At 46.6% G+C, this 22,002-nt stretch overlaps 1 protein-coding gene across 4 annotated transcripts in view; it reads right to left on the reverse strand.

The window, feature by feature from the left end:
• The window catches only part of THADA (THADA armadillo repeat containing), a 330,878-nt gene that overhangs the window by 4,444 nt on the left and 304,432 nt on the right, over positions 1-22,002 (reverse strand). For all 4 annotated transcript variants that reach the window (XM_043603276.1, XM_043603274.1, XM_043603275.1 and 1 more), the window contains exon 37: positions 3,116-3,285. In XM_043603276.1, the coding sequence (XP_043459211.1) occupies positions 3,116-3,285 (170 nt within the window). The remainder of the gene's footprint in view (positions 1-3,115; positions 3,286-22,002) is intronic.

Here is a 22,002-nt window from a genome sequence, read left to right on the forward strand (position 1 = left end):
GTATCCTGCAACTTTACCAAATTCACATTTATTTGTTCTAAAAGAGTTTTTTTTTTTTTTTTTTGGTGGAGTCTTTAGGATTTTCTATATATAGTGTCATGTCATCTGCAAATAGTGACAGTTTTACTTCTTCCTTTCCAATCCATATGCCTTTTATTTCCTTTTTTTTTTGCATAATTGCTGTGGCTAGCATTTCCAAGACTATGTTGCATAAAAGTGGTGAGAGTGGGTATCTTTGTCTTGTTTCTGATCTTAAAGTGTTCAGCTTTTTTCCACTGAGTATTAGCTATTTATCATATGTGGCTTTCATTATGTTAAGATATGTGCCCTCTGTATCCACTTCATTATTATTATTTTCTACCATAAATGGATATTGAATTTTGTCAAATGCTTTTCTGCATCTATTGAGATGATCATAATTGTTATGTTTCATTTTGTTAATACTGTGGTATCACATTGACTAATTTGTGGATGTTGAACCACACTTGCATCCCTGGAATAAATCCCACTTGATTATGGTATATGATCCTTTCAATGTATTGTTGAACTCAGTTTGCTAATATTTTGTTGAGGATTTTTACATCTATGTTCATCAGGGATATTGGCCTGTAATTTTCTTTCACTCATTCTTTCTTTCTTTTTCGTGGTGTCCTTATCTGGTTTTGGTATCATTTGTAAAATGAGTTTGGAAGCATTCCCTCCTCTTCAATTTTTTGGAAGAGTTTGAAAGGCTAGGTATTAAATCTTTGAATGTTTGGTAAAATTTACCAGTGAAGCCGTCTGGTCTTGGACTTTTGTTTCTTGGGAGGTTTTTAATTGCTGATTCAATCTCTTTACTAGTAATTGGTCTATTCAGATTTTCTACTTCTTCATGATTCAGTTTTGGAAGATTGCAAGTTTTTAAGAACTTATCCATTCTTTTTCAGTTGTCCAGTTTGTTGGCAGAGTAGTCTCTTACGATCCTTTGTATTTCTGTGGTATCAGTTGTAACTTCTTCTCTTTCATTTCTGATTTTATTTATTTGAACCCTCTCTTTTTCTTCGTGCGTCTAGCTAAAGATTTATCTACTTTATCTTTTGAAAGAACCAGCTTTTAGTTTCATTGATATTTTCCATTGTCTTTTTAGTCTCTACTTAATTTTTTTCCACTCTGATCTTTATTATTTCCTTTCTCCTCCTAATTTTGGTTTTGTTTGTTCTTCTTTTTCTGGTTCCTCGAGGTATAAAGTTAGGTTGTTTATTTGAGATTTTTCTTGTTTCTTGATAATAGGCATTTATCACTTGAACTTCCCTCTTAGAAACCACTTTTTCTGCATCCCACAGATTTTGGTATGTCCTATTTCTGTTTTCATTTGTTTCTAGGTGTTTTAATTTCTCCTTTGATTTCTTCTATGACCCAATAGTTGTTAGTAACATGTTTTTAACTGCCACGTATCTGTAGTTTTTCCAGTTTTCTTCTTCTTTTTTTAAAGTTTATTTACTTATTTTTGAGAGAGAGAGAGTGAGAGAGTGTGCAGGCAAGCAAGGGAGGGGCACAGAGAGAGAGGGAGAGAGAGAATCCCAAGCAAGCTCCACACTCAGTGCAGAGCCCGACATGGGGCTCTTTCTCATGAATGGTGAAATCATGATCTGAGCCGAAATCAAGAGTGAGACAGGATGCTTAACCAACTGAGCCACCCAGGCTCCTCTATGACCAATACATTGAATTCTTTATCAGGTAGATGACTTATCTCCATATCATTAAGGTCTTTTTCTGAGGTTTTGTCTTATTCTTCCATTTGGAACATATTTCTCTGTTTCTTCATTTTGCTGGACTCTGTCTTTGCTTCTATGTATTAGGCAAAGCAGCGACCTTTCTCAGTCTTGAAGGAGTGGTCGTATGTGTGATGAAACTTCTCACTGAACCTTGCCCTAGTTCTTGGTTGTCTCTTCAACCTTTCTGATTGTCTAAACCACCTGATTTATTCTTAATATTCCCCTGTTGCTGACAAAATGCCAAGACCTGTTCCAAGGGGAGGAATATCATTCAGTACCTATTTTCAGGCTGATTGGAAGCCAGATCCTTTGGTGGCAGCTTTTAAAGTCAGCAACTATTGGGGCACCTGGGTGGCTCAGTTGGTTAAGTGTCTGACTTTGGCTCAGGTCATGATCTCATGGTTGGTGGGTTTGAGCCCCACATCAGGCTCTGTGCTGAACGCTCAGAGGTTGGAGTCTGCTTCAGATTCTGTGTCTCCCTCTCTCTCTGTCCCTCCCCTGCTCATGCTCTGTCTCTATCTCTCAAAAATAAATCAAAATGTTAAAAGAAAATAAAGTATGCAAATATATACAGTCCTGCGCGGTGGCAATTGTAATCCCTGCTGGCCTCCAGACCAGGAGATCTAGAGGTGTCCCTGGGCAACCGTTGTAAAAACTGGGGCTCCAAGCTCCTTTTTCTGGGAGGTCTCATGGAGCTGTAGCAAGGCCAAGGGGGCATGCAAGGGTGTCACCTCCTGCTTATATTCCCTGGGAGCACCTCCTTAGTCTCTAGATGTGTGGGAAACCTGGAGCCTGTCCCTTAGGCTAAAGCTCCAGGCTAAGTAAACAGCCCTTTTTCCCATGAAGACTCGGGTTGCATTTCAGTCTGCTGTCTGTGCACTGCCCTGGCGTGGTGGACTGCCAAGAACTGTCTTTCCAGCTGTTACCTTCCTGTGGAGCTCAGGAATGCCAGTCCCGTCGGCCACTGGGGTCAGGCGATCAAGGGGTATCCTGGGTGTGGAGCAGATATGGGTACTGGCTTTAGTGAGACAGCTGGAGAGTGCGGGAGCACACTCACTGGCTTCGGAAACCAAGGAGTCTCTTTCAAAGTCCTCTCCCCTAGTGATCTGAAGACTTACCATTGGAACCCAAAAAGCCAGCATGAGAGCTGCCCCAGCATCTCCAGGGCCCCCAGCGGATCTAGCAGGCTGCTATGTCATTCAGACAGTTTCCTAAGCCATACTTGATCCGTACCTAAGCATCCAGAAGCACACGTTCAGCAGGCACCTGAAGCCCAAGTAAGCCTAATGTGCTGCATTCAGCAGGTTTGACACTCTGACACCCCCCCCCCCACCACCACTGCCCTGAGACCCTAGGATTACCTGATGTGTGCTTTCTACATGGACCACGAAGTTCTCCCCCTCTCCCAACAGCCATCCCAGCAAGACTGGGAGTCCGGGGGCCAGCTGGTCCCACTGCTGGAGCAGGTCACACAGCACAGCCAGGGCCAGAGTCAGTGCGATTGAGGCATCCACCTGGCAGAAGGCAAATTCTGTGGAAGCGAGAGAGAAGCAAACGATGAATGTGCTGCTCAGGGCCACCCCACGGAGGCTCTGAAGGACTCTAAACACGAAGGGCCTCGAGTTAATCACTACCACCAGCCTATGGGGAGGCTGGTGGGATAGGCTCCTCAGAGATTACCAACCCATTTCTGAGTCCTGCTGTCTACACAGCTAGAGTGAGTCACAGGCCCGAACCCCACCATTTCCATGCCCCCTAGCCCAGTGTGGTCAGTAGCAAGTCCGCCTGCAGGATTAGACATTTACCTCCTGTCAGCCCCTCCAGTGTAACTGGGAGGAAATCAGGAAAGCTCCCCACCCAGTGTCTCCTCTGCAGGCCTGCCACAATGCCTGGATTCTGTTGGTTTGCCTGTCCCTCTGAAAGCAAATCTTGCTGACCACATAACACATAAATCTCTTAACATTTTAGAGTGGGGCATCAGCAAACGTTTTCTTTTTTTTAACTTTTTTTTTTTTTTTTGAGACAGAGCATGAGCAGGGGAGGGGCAGAGAGAGAGGGAGACACAGAATCCGAAGCAGGCTCCAGGCTCTGAGCTGTCAGCACAGAGCCCGACATGGGACTCGAACCCACAGACTGTGACATCATGACCTGAGCTGAAGTCGGACTCTTAACCGACTGAGCCACCCAGGCACCCCAACAAACGTTTTCTTAAAAGGCCAGATAATAAATATTTCAGACATTGGGGGTCTTCAAGTCTCTGTCACAACTACTCAACTCTGCTGGAAGCAGCCATGGACAATGTGTAAACTTTTAATGTTCCAGTAAAATTTGAATGTCATGTGGTTTTCACATGTCATAAAATATTCTTCTTTTGTTTTTTCCCCCCAACCATTTAAAAACATAAAAACCATTTGTAGTTTACGAGCCGTACAACAAAAGGTGGTGAGCCTGATTTGGCTCACATTTTGCTGCCCTCTTTGAATTCATTTTCAGACACTCATCTTCCTAGTTGGCTGGGAAAGGGCGCTGAAAGAGTAGATTAGGGTGCAGAAAGAGGAAGCAGGTGCCTTGGGGGAGCCATTGCTTACTTCATCATTTTGCCTTAGACAGTCCTAAATATGGATTTGAAGGCAGGCTCTGGGTTGTTGGCACTTCCACTAACGACCCCAGCCCTCCCGCCCCCAACCTGGAGGAGGTCTGAAACATGGGATTGAAATCCCACCACAAAATGAACCTCTTTGGATCCATCCATGCACCAGTGCTGGTCTTTCGAGGACCCACTTCTGTTGAGGCCTCATCTTTTCCCAAATCCACATTTCCAACTCCAGCACATAGACCTGGCCCTGACCACTGGCTCCCAAAGAGACATGCTCAGCACACGGGGAGGAGCCTCCAAGTCTGGACTGAAAGCTTTGAGTTCTCAGGGTACTGGACCAGACATAGCAGGATGGCCTCCCAAGGGCCCATTATGTGCCAGGCCCTAACCAAGTATCTTCTGTCCATTCCTTCAACATCCTATCGGTTGGATATTGCCATCCCTACTTCACAGGTGAGGGATCCTGGGCTCAGAATGACCCATTTTTGTATAGTCACAGAGCTGTAGGTGGCTATGAAGAATAGGAATGGGCAAAATGTTTCACGGTGCCTGTGGAACACAGATTTGGAAACAGCACCAACATTCTAGACATGCAAGTCTTCACAGTGAGATAAGCAGGGTTGGTGACCCTGCAGCGGGGCCAGTATTACCTGGAACACACCCAGAAGAGCCTACACTCATGGAAGCAGCTAAAAGACTGATGTCACCATCCCCAAATCAATCCCCTGGGACAACTGCTCCTTAGTGCCCCTGCTCCCTAGGCTGCTGCCTGTGCAGCCTGGAACCAGGATTTAACTTGGGCAACAGAAAAAGAGGAGGGGGATGGGAGGGAAGTGGGGAGCAAAGGTGCATTTTGGCTGTAGGTCTGGGCCATGTGTTGGTCTAGCCTTTACCTACAATACAATCTCTATTTTTTATTTTTATTATTAAAACATTTTTTTTAATGTTTATTTATTTTTGAGAAAGAGAGACAGAGTGTGAGCTGGGGAGGAGCAGAGAGAGAGGGAGACAGAGAATCTGAAAAAACCTCCAGGCTCTGAGCTTCAGCACAGAGCCCGATGCGGGGCTCGAACCCATGAACCGCGAGATCATGACCTGAGCTGAAATGGGACGCTTAACCGACTGAGCCATCCAGGCGTCCCTACAATATCTGTTTTTATCTCTACCTGACCCCTCTGTGTAGTAGCTGTATGGGGAGACGGTACAATTAATTGGCATCCTTCAAACCTCAAAGAACTGAAAATACGCACGAAGACCGGCATGGGATTAAACATAGAGCAGAGGCTCAGAACATTCCAGTGTGTGGCCCTGGAGATCATGAAATCTTTTCCTTTACTGCCGCTTGATTTAATAACATAGGGACTGCCACAAAGCAAGCATTCACTAGATGGTTAACTAGGGTTACCGTTGATAATAATGAATACTGGCCTATCAGATCCTTACCGCTCCCACCACTAGGAGGGAGGCATCCTTATTTAACAAATGAGGAAGTTATGCTCATGGAAGCGGGGTAACGGATCCTAGTTTGCACAGTTAGCTGTGGTGGCAGTGAGCTAAGTGGGCCTCAGTGCAGAAGCTGTCCCTACCCCACAGGGAGGCAATGGAGAAACACCCCCGGCACCCCACGGAGATGAAGTCAGACTTGGCTTTATCACTCTGATTCACAAAGAAAAGCTCCCAGCTGGGGGCCATATTTCAAAAGACAATCAAAGCAGCAGGTATTGTGCAGCAGGTGGGCTTATGTGAAACCTTTCACAAAAATCTACCTTCTGATTTACGGCCTGCTCCCCTTTCGGTCTCCTCAAGGCAAGGACTGGAAATGCCACAGTCCACCAGCAAAATCTGTGCCTGCAGCTCAGGAACACTCCGGTTGGCTCCATAAAGAACACACGAGAGTGACCAGAGAAGCCGCCAGGAAGGCCAGACTGCTGCACCTGCCCTACCCAACAGGACAGATATCCCCCATCCTGCACCATTTCGTCATGAATCGTGCTGAGGAAGTGGCAGGAGAGTGGCAGGCATGACAGAGGTATAAAGGAGTGCTGGTGCGATGTGGCTAGAGGTGGATCCAGAGAGAATTATAACCGCCCAAATACTGACTCTGCAAGATGAAGAAGGAGGGGAGAAAAAGCTGGGTGGGGGCAGGAGGAGAATTGGTTGGATTTAAATCTCTTTGAAGGGCCAGATGCATCCCACCAAGTTTGCTCTTTTATTACCTTGCCCTGGACTAGGACACCTCAGCCAGAACAACCCAGATCTCTACTGGCCAAATGCCTTGTGAAGAGAGGCAGGAGTGGGGAGAGGAACTATTTAGCTGACCATGCAGGCCAGCCAGGCTTAGAGCCTGCTTGGGCTTCTCTCTCTCCCTCTCTCTTTGGCCCTCCCCAGCTTGTGTGTGTGTGTGTGTGTGTGTGTGTGTGTGTGTGTGTGCGCGCGCGCACGCGCGTGCGTGTGCATGCACATGCCCCCCAAATAAATAAACATTAAAAAAACGGAAATAATAAAATACAAATAACCCAATGAAAACACATACAAAGGATCTGAATAGACATTTCTCCAGAGAAGATACACAAATGACCAATAAATTACGGGAAGAGATGCTTAACATCGTTGACCATCAGAAAAATGTAAATCAAAACCATGGTGAGATACCACTTCACAACCACTTGGAGAACTATAATAAAAAAGACAGATAATAAGTAATAAGTTTTGGTGAGGCTATGGAGAAGATGGAACTCTCAGACATTGCTGGTGGGGATGTAAAATGGTGCAGCCACTTTGGAAAACAGTCTCAAAGTTTTGCTCACTCCTAGGCACATACCTAAGAGAGATAAAGCACATATGTCCACACAAAAATTTGTACATGAATGTTCCTAATAGTCAATACACAGAAGCAGTCAAAATGTCCATCAACCAATGAATGGATAAATAAAATGTGGTATATCCATACAATGGAAGATTATTCAGCCTTAAAAAGGAATAAAGTAGTGACGCATGCTACAACACGGAGGAACTTTGAAAACACGCTAAGTGAAAGAAGCCAGACACAAAAGCCTGTGTATTATATAATTCCACTTACGTGAAATATCTAGAACAGGCAAATCATAGAGACAAAAGGTGGATTGGTGGTTGCCAGAAGTTGGAGACTAGGGAGATTGAGGAATGATTGCTGATAGAAATAATGTTTCTTTTTTGGGCTGATGAAAGTGTTCTGGAATTTAATAGTGGTGATGGTTGCACAGTCTTGTGAATATACTAAAATGTGTACACCTGTGCAGTTATTTAAAAACATTTTTTTTAAGTTTCTTTATTTATTTTGAGAGAGACAGAGATGGTGCAACAGGGGAGGGGCAGAGAGAGAGAGGGAGAGAGACAGAATCCCAAGCAGGCTCCATGCTGTCAGCACAGAGCCTGATGCGGGGTTTGAACCCACAAAACCACAAGATCATGACCTGAGTCGAAACCAAGAGTCAGATGCTTAACTGACTGAGCCACCCAGGCACCCCTGTACACTTTAATTTGGCAAATTTTGTGGGATGTGAATTATTTTGGGCCAGGGGGCATGGGCAGTGTGGTAGGCCAAAAATTGGCTTCCCAAAAGATATTCATGTCCAGTCCCTGGAACCCATGAATGTTACCTTACTTGGAAAAAGGGTCTTTGCAAATGTGATTAAGTTAACGTTGTTGAGATGAAGGAAATAATCTTCGATGATCTGGGTGGACCCTAAATGCCATCACAAATGTCCTAACAAGAGAGAGCAGAAAGACAGCAGACACACAGAGGAGGTGGTGATGTGAAGCTAGAAGACTGGAGTGATGCAGCCAAGGTATGCTGACAGCCTCCGGAAGCTGGAAGAGGCAAGGAATTCCCTAGAGCAAGATTCTTCCCCAGAGCCTCCAGTGTGGCCCTGTCGACACCTTAATGTTGGACTTCTGGCCTTGTGAAACCAGAAACTGCTGTTGTTTTAGGTCACCAAGTTTATGGTAATTTGTTACAACAGCCCCCGGAAACTGCTACAGGGAGAATGAAGGGGGACTGCTAAGGGCACGGGTTTCTTTTGGAGTGATGAAAATGGCTGAACTCGACTGTGGTGATGGCTGCACAACTCCATGAATATGCTAAAACCGGTGCATGGTACCCTTTCTGCAGTTGACTCATGTGGCACGTGTATGGCATATCTCAGTGAAATTGTTGTCTTAAAAAATCTGTGTGCACGGTTGGTCCCAACTGCTGAGCACAGTGCATGCCTTGAAAGAGCACACAGAATATTTGAGCCTGGACAAATACTTCAAGCCCTCATGCTTGCCTGTAGGGCCCGGGCCTCGGGCGCTAGAGGACTCTGCAGAGGTGAGTGGTTGCTCAGCAGGTGGGGAGGGCACCTGAGAAGGCTTCCTGGAGCAGCTGGCCCTTCACCAGACAGTCAGGGCGTAGGTGCTGAGGGTGTGCTATGTGGCCAGCACCGTGCTGAGCACTGTGGGAAAAGCAAGGCAAGTAGCTGACAAGTCCCGTCCTCAAGAAGGTAGTGGTCTGAGAGGGAAGGGAAGGCTTAAACTCAAGCAACAATGAGACATCAGGTGCTCTATGGACTGGTCTGGACCTCATGAGCTGCAGGAATCAGAGGAGGGAAGAAGTCAGTGTGGGAGAAGTATTCATTGGCTCCCAATGGCTACACAGCTAAGGCTAGCGTGAAATAAGCCTCTTCAAATGGCTGAGGTGTACCGGTACACATTAACATCTGTGGTAGGCCTACACAAGGGGCATAAGCATTCAGTCATTTGGAAGTGAGTTGGAAACCCAACGAATCAGCATTTAGAACTAGTTAATCCTTGCCTTCCACCCTTGTGAATGGGTAACTTGGTTGTAGGGGAGGGGAGCAAACACAGGGCTTCAGGGCTGCTGCAGTGGGGATTTCCTCTTGTTACTGCCCCAGCCGCATCAGGGCTCTCCTGCCAAGGCAGGCACCTGGCTAACGGGAGACCTTACTTGCTGACGCTCTTGAGGTGAGCATGGGGAGCCCCACAGCCCCGCCGCCCATCTTCTTTCCCACCTCTGTGACGAGGCCCATCTCGGGGCTAGCAGTTAAAGACACAGGCTTCACACAGTGGACTGGATCCACGTTAAGTCCCAGGCTTCGAGGACTTCTTCAACCGTACTGATTAAAATGAAAATGCCAACATTGACTTGTTCCAGATGCCAACCTTGAAAACTGCTTCAGACCATGGATTAGACAGTCTGATTCTAAACTGTCATGGGGAAGATGCCCTCTAGAGTAAGGCCACTGGTCAAGTCTCCTTCCTGAGAGAGCCCAAGTCAGCACAGTAAATGCCGAGTAAATGGAGATGGGTTGGATGTTCCCTGCCCCTAGCTCTGGAGAACCCAGTTTTGGGCCTTTGTCAAACTCCCTCAACCTTGCCATTTAACCATCTCTCTGTCCATCCACCCACCCATTCACCCATCAATTCAAGCTTCTCTCTGCCCATAGTACTTAATGTCACCTGCTGTGTGGGGGGCACTGTGAGAAACACAAGGAAAACCCCAGTCCCTTCTCTCAGAGACAGAAGAGTTTAGTCAGAGATGAGCTGACACATACGAAGGGTCATGAAACAGTCTAAGATGGCGTATCATGATGGGACTGACGATATCATTAGTAGCAGCAATGAAAGACTAGAAAAGGGAAAAAGGTGGAGAGTAGGAGGAGGGAGCTTCATGGGGGGGAAACCTGGGCAGGCCAAGCGTAAGGGGCCATACACGGCTGGGATGAAAGGGAGGAGCAGGGAGATTAGGCCTACCCCTGAGGAGGGGTGTCCGCCAGGGGAGGTGGAGGTGTAGCCGGAGGGCCAGACAGGCTGGAGCAGATGCCGGGAGGCAAAGGCAGTGTTTGAGTGAGGGAGTATTACTGTGCCTTCTTTTTTCTGAGCGAAAATATTTTAAGGTTGCACGAGGCTGTTTCCAGACCACTTCATTATTTTTGGTCTTCTCCATACACTTCTTTACTTCCCCTCAGCAGAGCAAGAGCCTGGATTTTAATTAGTCATGAGAAACAAGTGTGGAACTGAAGCTTGGTTCAACTGCTGACTCTGCCATTCAGTTCTTCCTGAGGCTGCCAGAGCCCCTCTGTCCCTTGCCTCTCCTGACCCTTGGCCCTAGAGCCCATGGCTCTCTGCTCTTCAGGGCCAGCAGAGCCAGCACTCAGAGGTGGTTTCCTGGCGTGGCAGTCAGTGACAGGACTTCATGGCTATACCAAAGGTCATTTTCTCAGCCTTTACCACCAAACAGAGCTCCCCAGTGACCCTTACCCGAGACAAATGGCCCAGAGGAAGGTCCTTGTCCTAAGGAAAGAAAAGGGGTGACTTCTCCAGTTCTGAAGAACCCAGCAGGAAGTCTGGGTGGGGGAACATGGGTATTTGTGATATTAGCCTCTGTTCTTTACCTGAATATTTAAAAAATTTCATCAAAGAAGAACCAAATATGCTGGTTAGTGCTCTCAAGGGAAGCCCCAGCCCCAGCCCCTGCCCCAGCATGCACTGGGGCAAGTGCAAGGGGCGCATACAGCACAGACTACTGCCCACCCACTCACTGTTCCAAGTCTGTGTGCCTAGGCTACAGCCAGCCCTTCCCTTACACTCTCAACCTGGCCATGGTATTAAGTCTGGAGGGGAACTCTTCCTCCTCCTTCTTTTTCTGCTTTTTTTTTGTTGTTCATTTATTTTCGAGAGAGAGAGAGAGAGAGAGAGACACGGAGTGTGAGTGGGGGAGGGGCAGAGATCGAGGAGACACAGAATCCGAAGCAGGTTCCAGGCTCTGAGCTGTCAGCACAGGGCCTGAAGTGACGCTCGAACCCACGAACTGTGAGATCATGACCTGAGCCGAAGTTGGATGCTTAACGGACTGAGCCACCCAAGCACCTGTTTTGGTTTTTGTTTGTTTGTTTGTTTCTTTGTTTGTTTAAGCCCTGAGAGCTATTGTTTAGAAGACAGTACACAAGGAGGCAGAACCCAACCAAACACAGAGCTCAAGGGTTCTAACGCCCCAAAGGGCCCCTCAGAAGCTTCTAGACAGGGGTGCAAATAAACTGTTTGGTGTCCACACAAGTCTGGTATGGCTTATATGGTTTTTTAAAAGTCAGGAGATTTCTCATAAAAAATCTGAGTTGCTAGCATCATTTGAAAATTCAGAAAATTAGAACCTGGTGTCCTAGGCCTGCACTTTAATGTGGTAATAGATGCCTGGAGCACAGCAATGGCTCTGCTCTACAGGAGGCATCAGTGCATCCAGTCTGGGACGACCCTGCTGCCTCCCACTCACTCCTGTAGGCATGTGAGTTTCTGACTCCTACACCTGAGTACTGAGGAAGGCAGCTAACCCAGATCCAGCCCCTCATCTTCATAGACCAAGACTATCTACCAAAGCTGTCTGCTCACCAGTCTGCCCCTGGGGCTCTCTGGGCCTTCCCCCCTCCCTCCAACTCTCATGGCTTCGGTTTCCTCATCATCCCCCGTCTAATAGATCTGCTTCCTCATCCTGACTTAGCCAGACCTACTCGTCCCTTGGGACCTGACTCAGGTCCTGTGGTCTGGATTTTTCTAGCCCTCTGTGACCTTTCTCTGCTCATATCTGCACAGCACTCTGTATGCTGACAGATGGTGAAAGAGGGCATTCTGTAGCTGAGCCCCATGTCTTTGCTTTTCCCACGATCATCCATAAAGCAGCACTGGGCACACAGCAGATACCATCCACTTGGCACTTGATTAGAGTCATGTACTAAGCAATTTACTTAGGACTTGTGTTTCCCCGGGAAATCTCCAACACTGCAAGACTCAGGCACATACAGACAGAATAACTGTTGCCATTCTACATTTGAGGTTATTGAGCATTAAGGAAGTCACTCATTCAAGATCACACAGGTTCACGGTAGGGCCAGATACAAACCCAGGCTTGTCTGACTCCAGAGCTTATATTCTTGACCATTTTGCTAAGCCAACTATAAATGTTTAATGAACATATGGAGGGATGAGTAGACTGATTAATTTCATATAATCATATTTTTGCTCCCACCATCCATTCTTTGTCTTTCAGCCTCCCGCTCAGTGCCCCAGGAGGCTGACTTTATGGACTGTACTACCTAGGTTTCCTCACCACCTGGCTTCTGGCAGGATTTATGCCATGGGGAGGGAACACAGAATTTGGAGGGGAGAAAGAGAGAAGTTGGGTTTTTCTTTCCCACACTCTCCCCTGGGAGTCGCCAAGGTTCTGGAATGGCTGCGCCCCTCCCAGTTTAGCTCTTCTTGGGTTCAGGAACCTCCATTCCGTCTGCTTTCAGGGTGGTGGGGGCAGTAATACTAGTCTCTGGGTGCCTCAACATCACTTGCTGCTTCCCTCCACCTAGTGGTTCTCAACCACAAGCAGAGATGATATTGCCCTGTAGGGGACATCTGTCAATGTCTGACACATTTTTGGTTGTCAAGTCAGAGGAGGTGGTGGCTGGAGGCCAGGGATGCTGCTAGCTACCCTGTGATGCACATGATACCTCCTGCCTCCCCCAAATGTCAGTAGTACTGAGGTTGAGAAGCCCTGCCTTAGCTCTGCCCACAACCCTGCACAACTGTAAATAGTCCCTTTGATGAAGTCTCTCCACGTAAACAGTCTGGTAGGTGGATAGATGGAACTTTCCAATGTTCATCAGGAAAACAGGGGCCTGGGTCTCTATTTGGGGCACATGAGAAGGAGCTCATCTCCTCTCATTCCGCACCCCCCCCCCCCACAAGGCAATCCCTAGCTCCCCCCACGCCTCATCAGCTCTCTGGGCAGAAAGGTGGTAACAGGTGAAAAGCAGCCACTTGAGATGAATAGCTTATTACAGAGCACTTTCTGTCTGGAGGTAGAAACATTTTCCAGGTCTGAAGGGAAAGGATAAAAACACCACTGGAAATTCTAAAAATAGCTGGGGGGGAGGGGGAACCTTTCAAATATTAGTAATTTGCTTTTTCTTAATTTTCTAGCCATTTTTATTCAGAACAAATGGCCTGGGTTCCCCCAAAGTTCCTGCAGACCTAGCTCCCAAAGGCTGACACCCCCACAGAAGCAGTCATAACCCTGGTGCAAACATTTTCCTGGTTGACCCGTCATGAAACCAAATCCTTGGTTTTCATTTGAAAGAAAAGATACGTATTTTTAAAAACCTGTATTTTTAAAGTTAAAAAAGCTATAATTTAAAAAATGTGGGCCCACCTCAAATCACTGGGTAAATATATATATATTTTCCCCTAATTTTAAAAATGGATCCAGCCAACATGAATAAAAACAAACAAGCATTTCATATGAATTACAAGTGTGCATTTCTTCCTTAGGAGGGCCATACTTCACTGAAAAGGGGTTGATAAATTAAATTACAGCTGGTTAATAGTACACTCAGCTCAAAGCTTATAAAAATGCTTACAATTGTTCACTTCCAACCACACCAAAGAATGAGGAGTGGATTGAAACGAACGTCACTCTCAGGCAACAATGCCTGTGACAAAAGCTGGGTTCTCCTGGGGGCATTCAGTCTGGGGAGAAGGGGAGCACCATCCACCTGTCTAAACCTTTCAGGGTACCTGGTTATACCCAATTTTGTGCGCAGCTCACTGTCCTGTTTCTTGCGGCTACCTCCTAAGTCAGTGGGAAGGAGTAAGGTGCATGTGAGCTTTGTCCATGGCCGCTCCAGAGCAGGCTAATGAAGGCCTATCCCTGGAGCCCTGGTGTGTGACAGGGTCACAGGGTGAGGAGTGAGTTAGGTCCAGCCCAGAGATGCTCTGGACAACAGCATCCGGCCCATGCTTGACGCCCTTGCGCAAGGTGCGACCCTCGCCAGCAGCACTTCCCCTGCGCTCTGCCCGTTCCTCGGTGATTTTACTCTGCTGGGCCTCCCAAAGTGTTCAATCACCTCCGCCTCTTCGTGAAAGGTAAGCACCTTGCACTTAGGTCACTCATCCCAAAGCACTCCTGGAAGGCGCAATCTGAGTCCTTCTCCCCATCTCCCTGACACTGCTGGATGAGCCAGTGAGGAGGTTGAGTACAATGAGGATGCCTACAGACTGATATGCTGTCCTGGGGAGGGAGGTGGCACTGGGCAACTCGAGCTCTCCTTCTGCAATTAGCCTCCTCTTCCTCTGGGCAGAGTTCAAGGGTTCTGCAGACACATTCCATGTTCCTCAGGGACTAGCCTGGATCCTACTATTTCTCTTCTCCCTTTCCTTGAAGTCATTCCAGTTTTCTTTAGTTTATTTCAACGACTGGAACTTGTTAAAGGAAATTTCTTCTCAGCCTGAGCTCTGAAGACTGACTAGCTCCTTCTGAGTTCTTCCTAAGCTTCTCTGACCCTCAGCGCCACTCTCCACCCACCATATTGCCTACCTTGGTCCCCTACTCCCTATCTTCAACCCTTTCAGCTTACTCAAATAGGGCTTGATGTGGGAGAGAAGAAGAAACCAAATGGCTGATTTATTTCAGCAAAGCTGTCATGAGCACAAGGCACTGTACCAGCCAGAGGCCAGAGCTCCCCAGAACACATGTCCAATCTAGGCATGGGGCATGCAGTACCAAGCACAAGATGGGGGTCTGCCCAGCTCCCAACACACCCGTGGGCTATGGAAGGTAATGGCTACAGATGGTTCTGAAGTGAAACCGAAGACTAGAAATTTGAACTCAGAAAAATTCAGGAAGATAATTTTTGTCTCTTGAGGGCATTACCACTACCATCTCCCAGCCTTATTCAGAATCCAGAAAGCTCTCTCACTCTCAGGCTTTTACAGCTCTAAACAGAACAAAAACAGTCATTGCTAATATAGCATGTTCATCAAGGTATAAATGATTCCTAAAGTCACAAAGTGATTTTAAGATTCATAAACAGTGCTCAAAATGTTAAGCACTGGTGATTTCAAAGTTTCTGGAAATATTAATTTATTTTTGATGTTTATTTTTGAGAGAGACAGAGAGACCATGAGCAGGGGAGGGGCAGAGAGAGAGGGAGACACAGAATCTGAAGCAGGCTCCAGGCTCTGAGCTGTCATCACAGAGCCCAATGCAGGGCTCGAACTCACGAGCCTTTGAGCTGTGAGATCATGACCTGAGCCGAAGTTGCCCGCTTAACCGACTGAGCCCTCAAAGTTTCTGGAAATTTTAGATCTTGAAACTAAGTTCACTCCCAGACCCCTGTGGCCAGGACCCCCCACCAGCCTCCCTTGAATTACTGCCTACCTCCAGAGGCATTGGAAAGCACCTGTTGCCATGGCCCTGGGCTGATGGAAGCGGGGTGGCTGAGGCTGGAGAAGGCTGGGGTGAGGGAAGGGAAGGGAGAGACCACAGAAAAACCTCTCTTCAAGAACAAGCCAAGGAAGAGATAACAATTCAGAGAATATGGGGCAGTGAGTTACTTGTGTTTTTAGCCAACTAAAAAAAGGAGAACAGATCAAACTGTTGCAGGTTGGATTTAAACTAGCTGCTAGGGAAGTGCCTGGGTGGCTTGGTTGAGGATCTGACTTTTGATCTCAGCTCAGGTCTGGATCTCAGGGTTGTGAGTTCAAGCCCCACATTGGGCTCCATGCTGGGCTTGGAGTCTACTTAAAAATATAATTAAATTAGCTGCTAGGAAGGGTGGCTGGGTGCTCTGAGGCTTCAGAGCCCATTGCCCAGAAGGGTCCACTATTTCTTTCCTTTCAGAACCAGTCTTTGATGGGAAGGGTGGGAGGGAGGATTAGAAGGAAGAGGAATTCTGGGAAGAAGTGGATTGGTTTTGACCTTGAGGATGTTTTGATCTTGCCATGAATGTCACTGCTAAAAATAATCAACATCCAACTAAGCCAACAATGGTTAAATAGCACACGATAAATTCCACAACAACTGACCAAAGAAATCATTTTGTTAGTAACACTGAAAACTGCAAATAACAGCAATAACAATGGCAATGGGGAAAATGCAAGTTGATGGAAACACACATTAGAAAATATAGAACTGATGAGATTTAAACCCGGGTATGGTAAAACTCTTACTGACTAAAATTTGACCAAAAAAAAAAAAAAAATCAAGTCTTTATTGTTAAATTTACACTTAAATTTAACAGAGCTGACACTTAAGAAAATAAGGGAGAACATCAGAAATGGTTTAACGGCTCCGTGTAGAAAACTGATCAAGGAATGAAACTAACTTGATGGGAGTTACACCAGAAAAGAATTTCTTGATGAAAATTAACCAATGTTGGCATAATTCAGATGAAAAAATGCATTATTTAGCTAGAATTTCTGACTGTAGTCCTCCATCAAAAAGGAGCAGTCTGGCATGCGTCCACAACCTGTCCCTGAACTCACCTCTCACCTCTTACCCGACGGGAATCTCCGGCAGTGTGTGCGGTGCTCTGGAGCCCCGGGGCCTTCTGAAGCCCTCTCCTCTGCGTGCAGGTAGTGGACCTGACAACGGCAGTCAGTCTCCCATCCTCGCTGCCTCTCCTAGGACCACCCTCACCCATCGTGTTTTAAGAGCATTGGTAACCTTCTGACCAGCCCCCTTGCTTCCAGTTTTGTCTTCCTCTCCTCCAAGCCATCCTCTTCCACCCTGTAGTCAAGACAATCCCTCTAAAGCCCCCTTTTATAAAAGCCCTCAGTGGCTCCACAAGGCCTGAGTTTCCCAATTCCTCAGCCTGAAGGACTCTTTCTGCTTGGATCCCCTGCCCCATCGTTAGAGGGACAAATGAGTCTATAGCTTTCCTCTATCACTCCTCCATCACCAGTAGAGCGGCCGTAACAGCTTTGGGGGTTTTAGGTTTACACATTCCTTCATTCTGGACAACTGAGTTCCTTTCTCGATAAATTCTTCCCCTGCCTTGGTCCAGTCTTCTTGTGGCCCCAGATCCCTTTAGCATCCTATCTCTTTCCAGATTGTCTTTCTTCTGATTTCCAGCATCTCTTTGGTGACCTTACTCACTTCCAGAGAGACTCCTGGCTTCTCAGCCTTACTCTTTCAGTTTCTTTCCAGATCTAGCAGGATGAGGTCAATGTGTCTTGGGGGCTGGGGCTGGGGTGGTAGATGCCTACTATTCCTTGACAGAACAGACCCAGGAGAATGCCCATCAAGAAGGGACTTCCAGGGGCTCCTGGCTAGCTTAGTCGGTGGAGCATGTGACTCTTGGTCTTAGGGTTGTGAGTTCAAGCCCCACGTTGAACATAAAGCTTACTTAAAAAAAAAAAAAAAAAAAAAAAAAAAAAAAAAAAAAAAAAAAAGAAGGGACCTCCAGTTCTTCAAAAAGTTAAACACAGAATTACTATATTATGCAGCAATTCCACTCCTAGGTATATACCCAGAAGAACTGAAACCACGTACTCAAATAAAAACTTTATATCTATGTTCATAGCAGCATTCCTCACGGTAGCCAAAAGGTGGAAACAACTCAAATGTCCATCAATGGGTGACTTGATGCACAAATGTGGGACATCCATGCAAGAGACTATCACTCAGGCATAAAAAAAAATGAAGTACTGATATATGCTACAACATGGATGAACCCTTAAACATGAAATACCCAGAACAGGAAGAGTCAGAGACAGGAAGCAGACTGGTGGTTGCCAGGGGCTGGGAGGAAAGGGGAGGACAGGGAGTGATTGCTTAAGGGACATGGGTGTTTTTGGGAGGCGAGGGAGCATGATGAAAATGCTCTGGGACTAGATAGTGGTGATGGTTGCACAATATTATGAATGTACGAAATCCCACTGCATTTACACTTTAAGATGGTTAATTTTATGTTAGGTGTTTCACCTCCATAAAAAAGAAAAATACAAAAAATAAAGGAGCTCCTTGGGGATGCAGCCAGAGAATGTGCCAAAAACAGAGGATGGCAGGTGATTCAGTTCTGCGCCTCTATGAGTTTAAGAAAAGGGGGTGGGTAAGAAAGACCCTCTTCAATGAGTTGTGCTCCCCAGGACACACTTCTCCAAGACTAAACCTGAGCAGGGGTGTGAGGGGTGGATAAAGGTACACATGGGGGTTAAACGAGGCGCACACGGGACTAGCCCTCCCTCCTGCTGCTGGGCTGGGATCATACAAGGATGAGAGGTTTAAGACTTGTGAGGACTGGAGAAAGGTGGCAAGCCTAGGAGGGTGGTCTGAATAGCCGCTGATGAGGGAACCCGTGCTTTCCTGCACGTTTGGTAATAAAGCAAGACATGTTATGTCTAAAAGCACCTGCAAGGTAAAGCTCATATGTAAGTGGATCTCGTGAAATAGAGTTTTATTCAGAGAGCAGAGATCGGATCACAAAGCTGCAAGGAGAAATCTCTTTACCCGAATTACACAGACCCACTTGTCTGGTTTCCATTTCATTGCCTGAGTCTGTTTTATAGTTGTGCTTTTTCATGAGAGCTTTTAAGGGAGGCTATTCCCTGACGTCATGAAAAAAAAATGTCCGAATACAATCACATTACTGAGCAGTGCTTTTGGAAAAGAACACGGTCACGAAGCTCGCTGGTGTCCTGTTTCTCTCCCTTTAAACCCATCTGTCTGCTCTCTCAAAGCAAAAGCTGCAATCCCAGCTCTCCCGGTCCCTCTATCCACCATTGCGCCCGGTGGCACCAACGCTGGAAACGCACACGTCACAGTGTGCTCCCCGAGCAGAAGGGGTGGGTGGGCCGGCAGGGGGGGTGTCCGGTTGGGGCATGCCCGGCACCAGCGCCCAGTTGTGAGCCAGCGTGTCTAATGCTGCATATCCTACAATCAAGGTGAGGGAACAGAGCCCCCATCTACTGGCTTTTCCAGGAATCTACTCAAACCTCCTTCCCACTTCCTCCCTTATGCGAAAGCCTTCTTCAGACTTGCCCCAGGCTTGGGAATGAGTTTTCTTAAAAGCTATTATGAAAAACATCTCTTCTCAATCAAAATCTGTTCTACCATGAACAACTACTCCACTTTTTTCAACCTTGGCCCGTTTCTTCCTCCTCCTGGAAGAATACTCCTCACTTTCCAGTAGAAGCTGTTTCTTCTTTCCCTCAGTCTCTGACTCAGACAGATGAGCCCCTCCTTCTGCCACTTGTAGACAGCCCTCGCTCCTTCTCTCTCAACAATGTGTCTTCCCTTGAAGCCCATTATAGCCGCATCCCCGTTTTTGTTAACTTCAGCTAGAGACCTGGCCTGTCTCAGTGACACGGAGTCATTGCCAGCCCACTGGTGACTTCCACACCTGTAAAGATGTCTCTGCCAGTGTATTCGGGTGCACCATTCTGCAACCTCCTCGATTCCAATGCTTTCCACCTCCAATTTCTCTCTGCTCACAACAGGCCTGACAGCATCTGAGAGCTTGTTATTCCTTAGAATGGTTTCAACCTCAAGACCTCAAGTTCTAAGTCTTTTCATCACTTTTAAATGAACACCACCATCACCAACATTCAGTGAGCACTTACTACGTGTGAGCACTGTCATAAGTACCTCATATGTATTAATTACAACGAACTTCTGAAGGTTTTATGAGCCTCATTTTATAAACAAGGTAAGCGGAGAAACAGGTTAGGATATGGGATTTAAACCACGGATCACACACCATGTGGCCTTTCTAATATCCCCAACACAACTGTTTAACCTTCTATTTCTTCCACTGAGACAACCCCCTCACACATCTCTGACCACATCTTGGACTCTGCCTCCTCTCTGAGGCTGTCACTTGCCTTTCTTTACATACCCTGGGCTCCCTTGGTCTGCGATGCTCTTCTCGCCCCCAACCCCCACGTCAAGTTGACCTTCGGCCAGGCTCAATGGCGCTCCATAACCATCTCTGCTCAAACCAGGTCACTACTCTACTCTGCGCCAATTCTAGCTGAAGAGACGCGGGACACTGATTAGGCTCTCCATAATTCAAGCTATTTAATCTCAGCTGGCCTCCCACTGGCCCCTGGCAATTCTTTCATTCATTTTTTTTAATGTTTTTTTTTTGTTTGTTTTTTGTTTTTTGTTTTTTTTTTTTTTTTTTTTTTTAGAGAGAGAAATAGAGATAGGGAGGGGCAGAGAGAGAGAATTCCAAGCAGGCTCTGCACTGTTAGTGTGGAGTCCTATGTGGGGCTCGAACTCATGAACCATGAGATCATGACCTGAGCTGAAATCGAGTCGGATGCTTAACCACCTGAACCACCCAGATGCCCCTCATTCATTTGACTCCTAACTGAACCTCTAAATGAACTGTTTCAACCTTCTCCCTGTCCCTGTATCCCACTCCCTAACCACTCATTCTTACAGATAATCTTGTCTTCCGCAAAGGATATTCAACCTAAGCTCAAACTTCTGTCCTCCCTAACTTCAAGATTCCTCTAATTATTCTTTTTGAAACATTAACTTAAGGCAGAACAGGGTCTAAGAAATGTTGTCTTAGGACAAGATAGTAATGTTAATATTTATACGAGAGATAGCCCTGGAGAGGGAGGAGAGCCTAAAGACACACGGGAGAAATGGACATCATGGCTGGATAAAGGTCATGGGGAGGGCATCAGGTGCTTCGTGAAGAATGTGTGGAAGTGAAGGGTTTTTTTTGTTTTTTGTTCTTTTTTTTCTCTGAGTTTGAAGCAGGGAGGAAGAGAAGATGGATGTTATTACAGGGTGGCCTCCTACTTCTGAACTCCTTGAAGTTGGCTTCTGACCATCCTACTACTGGACCTTCTTTCTCAACTCTCCATTCTGACATTTTCTCAGTCCCTTTCCTCCTTGATCTGGTCTTTTGACAGTGTTTGACATGGCTCACCAACCCTGTCCTCTTGATAGGTTTTCCTTATGTGCGTTTCATGACAGTGGAACCTCTTGATTTTCTTGATGAGTCTTCGTTACTTCCTTTGCCAGCTACCCTCCAAAACTATTACAATGGTCTCCTAAGAATGGGTTTCTCTCTCTCTCCCTACCCCCAATCCACCCATTTACCTCCCTCATTCATTACATATTTATTGAGCCCCTACCATGTGCCAAGCACATGGCAATTATTAAACCGTAGCTGAATTAATCTCAATGCATAGTTCTGATCACTATTCGTTCAGAAATTTTTACTGGTTCTCTGCCGCAAATGATATCCAGATTCTTTGGCCTGGTACTCCAGGTTTTAGTGGACATCTGTTGTTTCTGTGGCCTAGCTTCCATTCACCTTCTCTGGATAATGGTACCCCACTCTCCCCCTAGAGCCAGCCCCTCCATGTCTTTTAGCTATGTGGTTTTGGTGGGGCTAGCCTTACTTCACACTCTAGGCATGGGCTCTTGCCCCAGGTCTAAGCCAATCAGGGCATCATGGCCCCTGACTCAGAGATGGATTCTGGGATGGGCCTGGAACCCAATGGCAGCCATTAAAAGAGCATTTAAGGGGAGCCTGGGTGGCTCAGTTGGTTAAGCATCTGACTTCGGCTCAGGTCATGATCTCACGGCTTGTGGGTTCAAGCCCCAGGTTGGGCTCTGTGCTGATGTCTCAGAGCCTGGGGCCTGCTTCAGATTCTGTGTCTCCCTTTCTCTCTGCCCCTTCCCCATTCACGTTCTCTCTCTCTCAAAAATCAACAAACATTAAAAATAAATAAACAAATAAGCATTTAAGAGTAAAGGAACTTTATTGACACAGGCCTCAAAATAAATGATGATGTAAAGGCCAAAGCTGCTGCAGCCATCTTGTAACT

This window comes from Prionailurus bengalensis, chromosome A3 (genome assembly GCF_016509475.1).
Source record: "Prionailurus bengalensis isolate Pbe53 chromosome A3, Fcat_Pben_1.1_paternal_pri, whole genome shotgun sequence".
NCBI classification, from domain to species: Eukaryota; Metazoa; Chordata; class Mammalia; order Carnivora; family Felidae; genus Prionailurus; species Prionailurus bengalensis.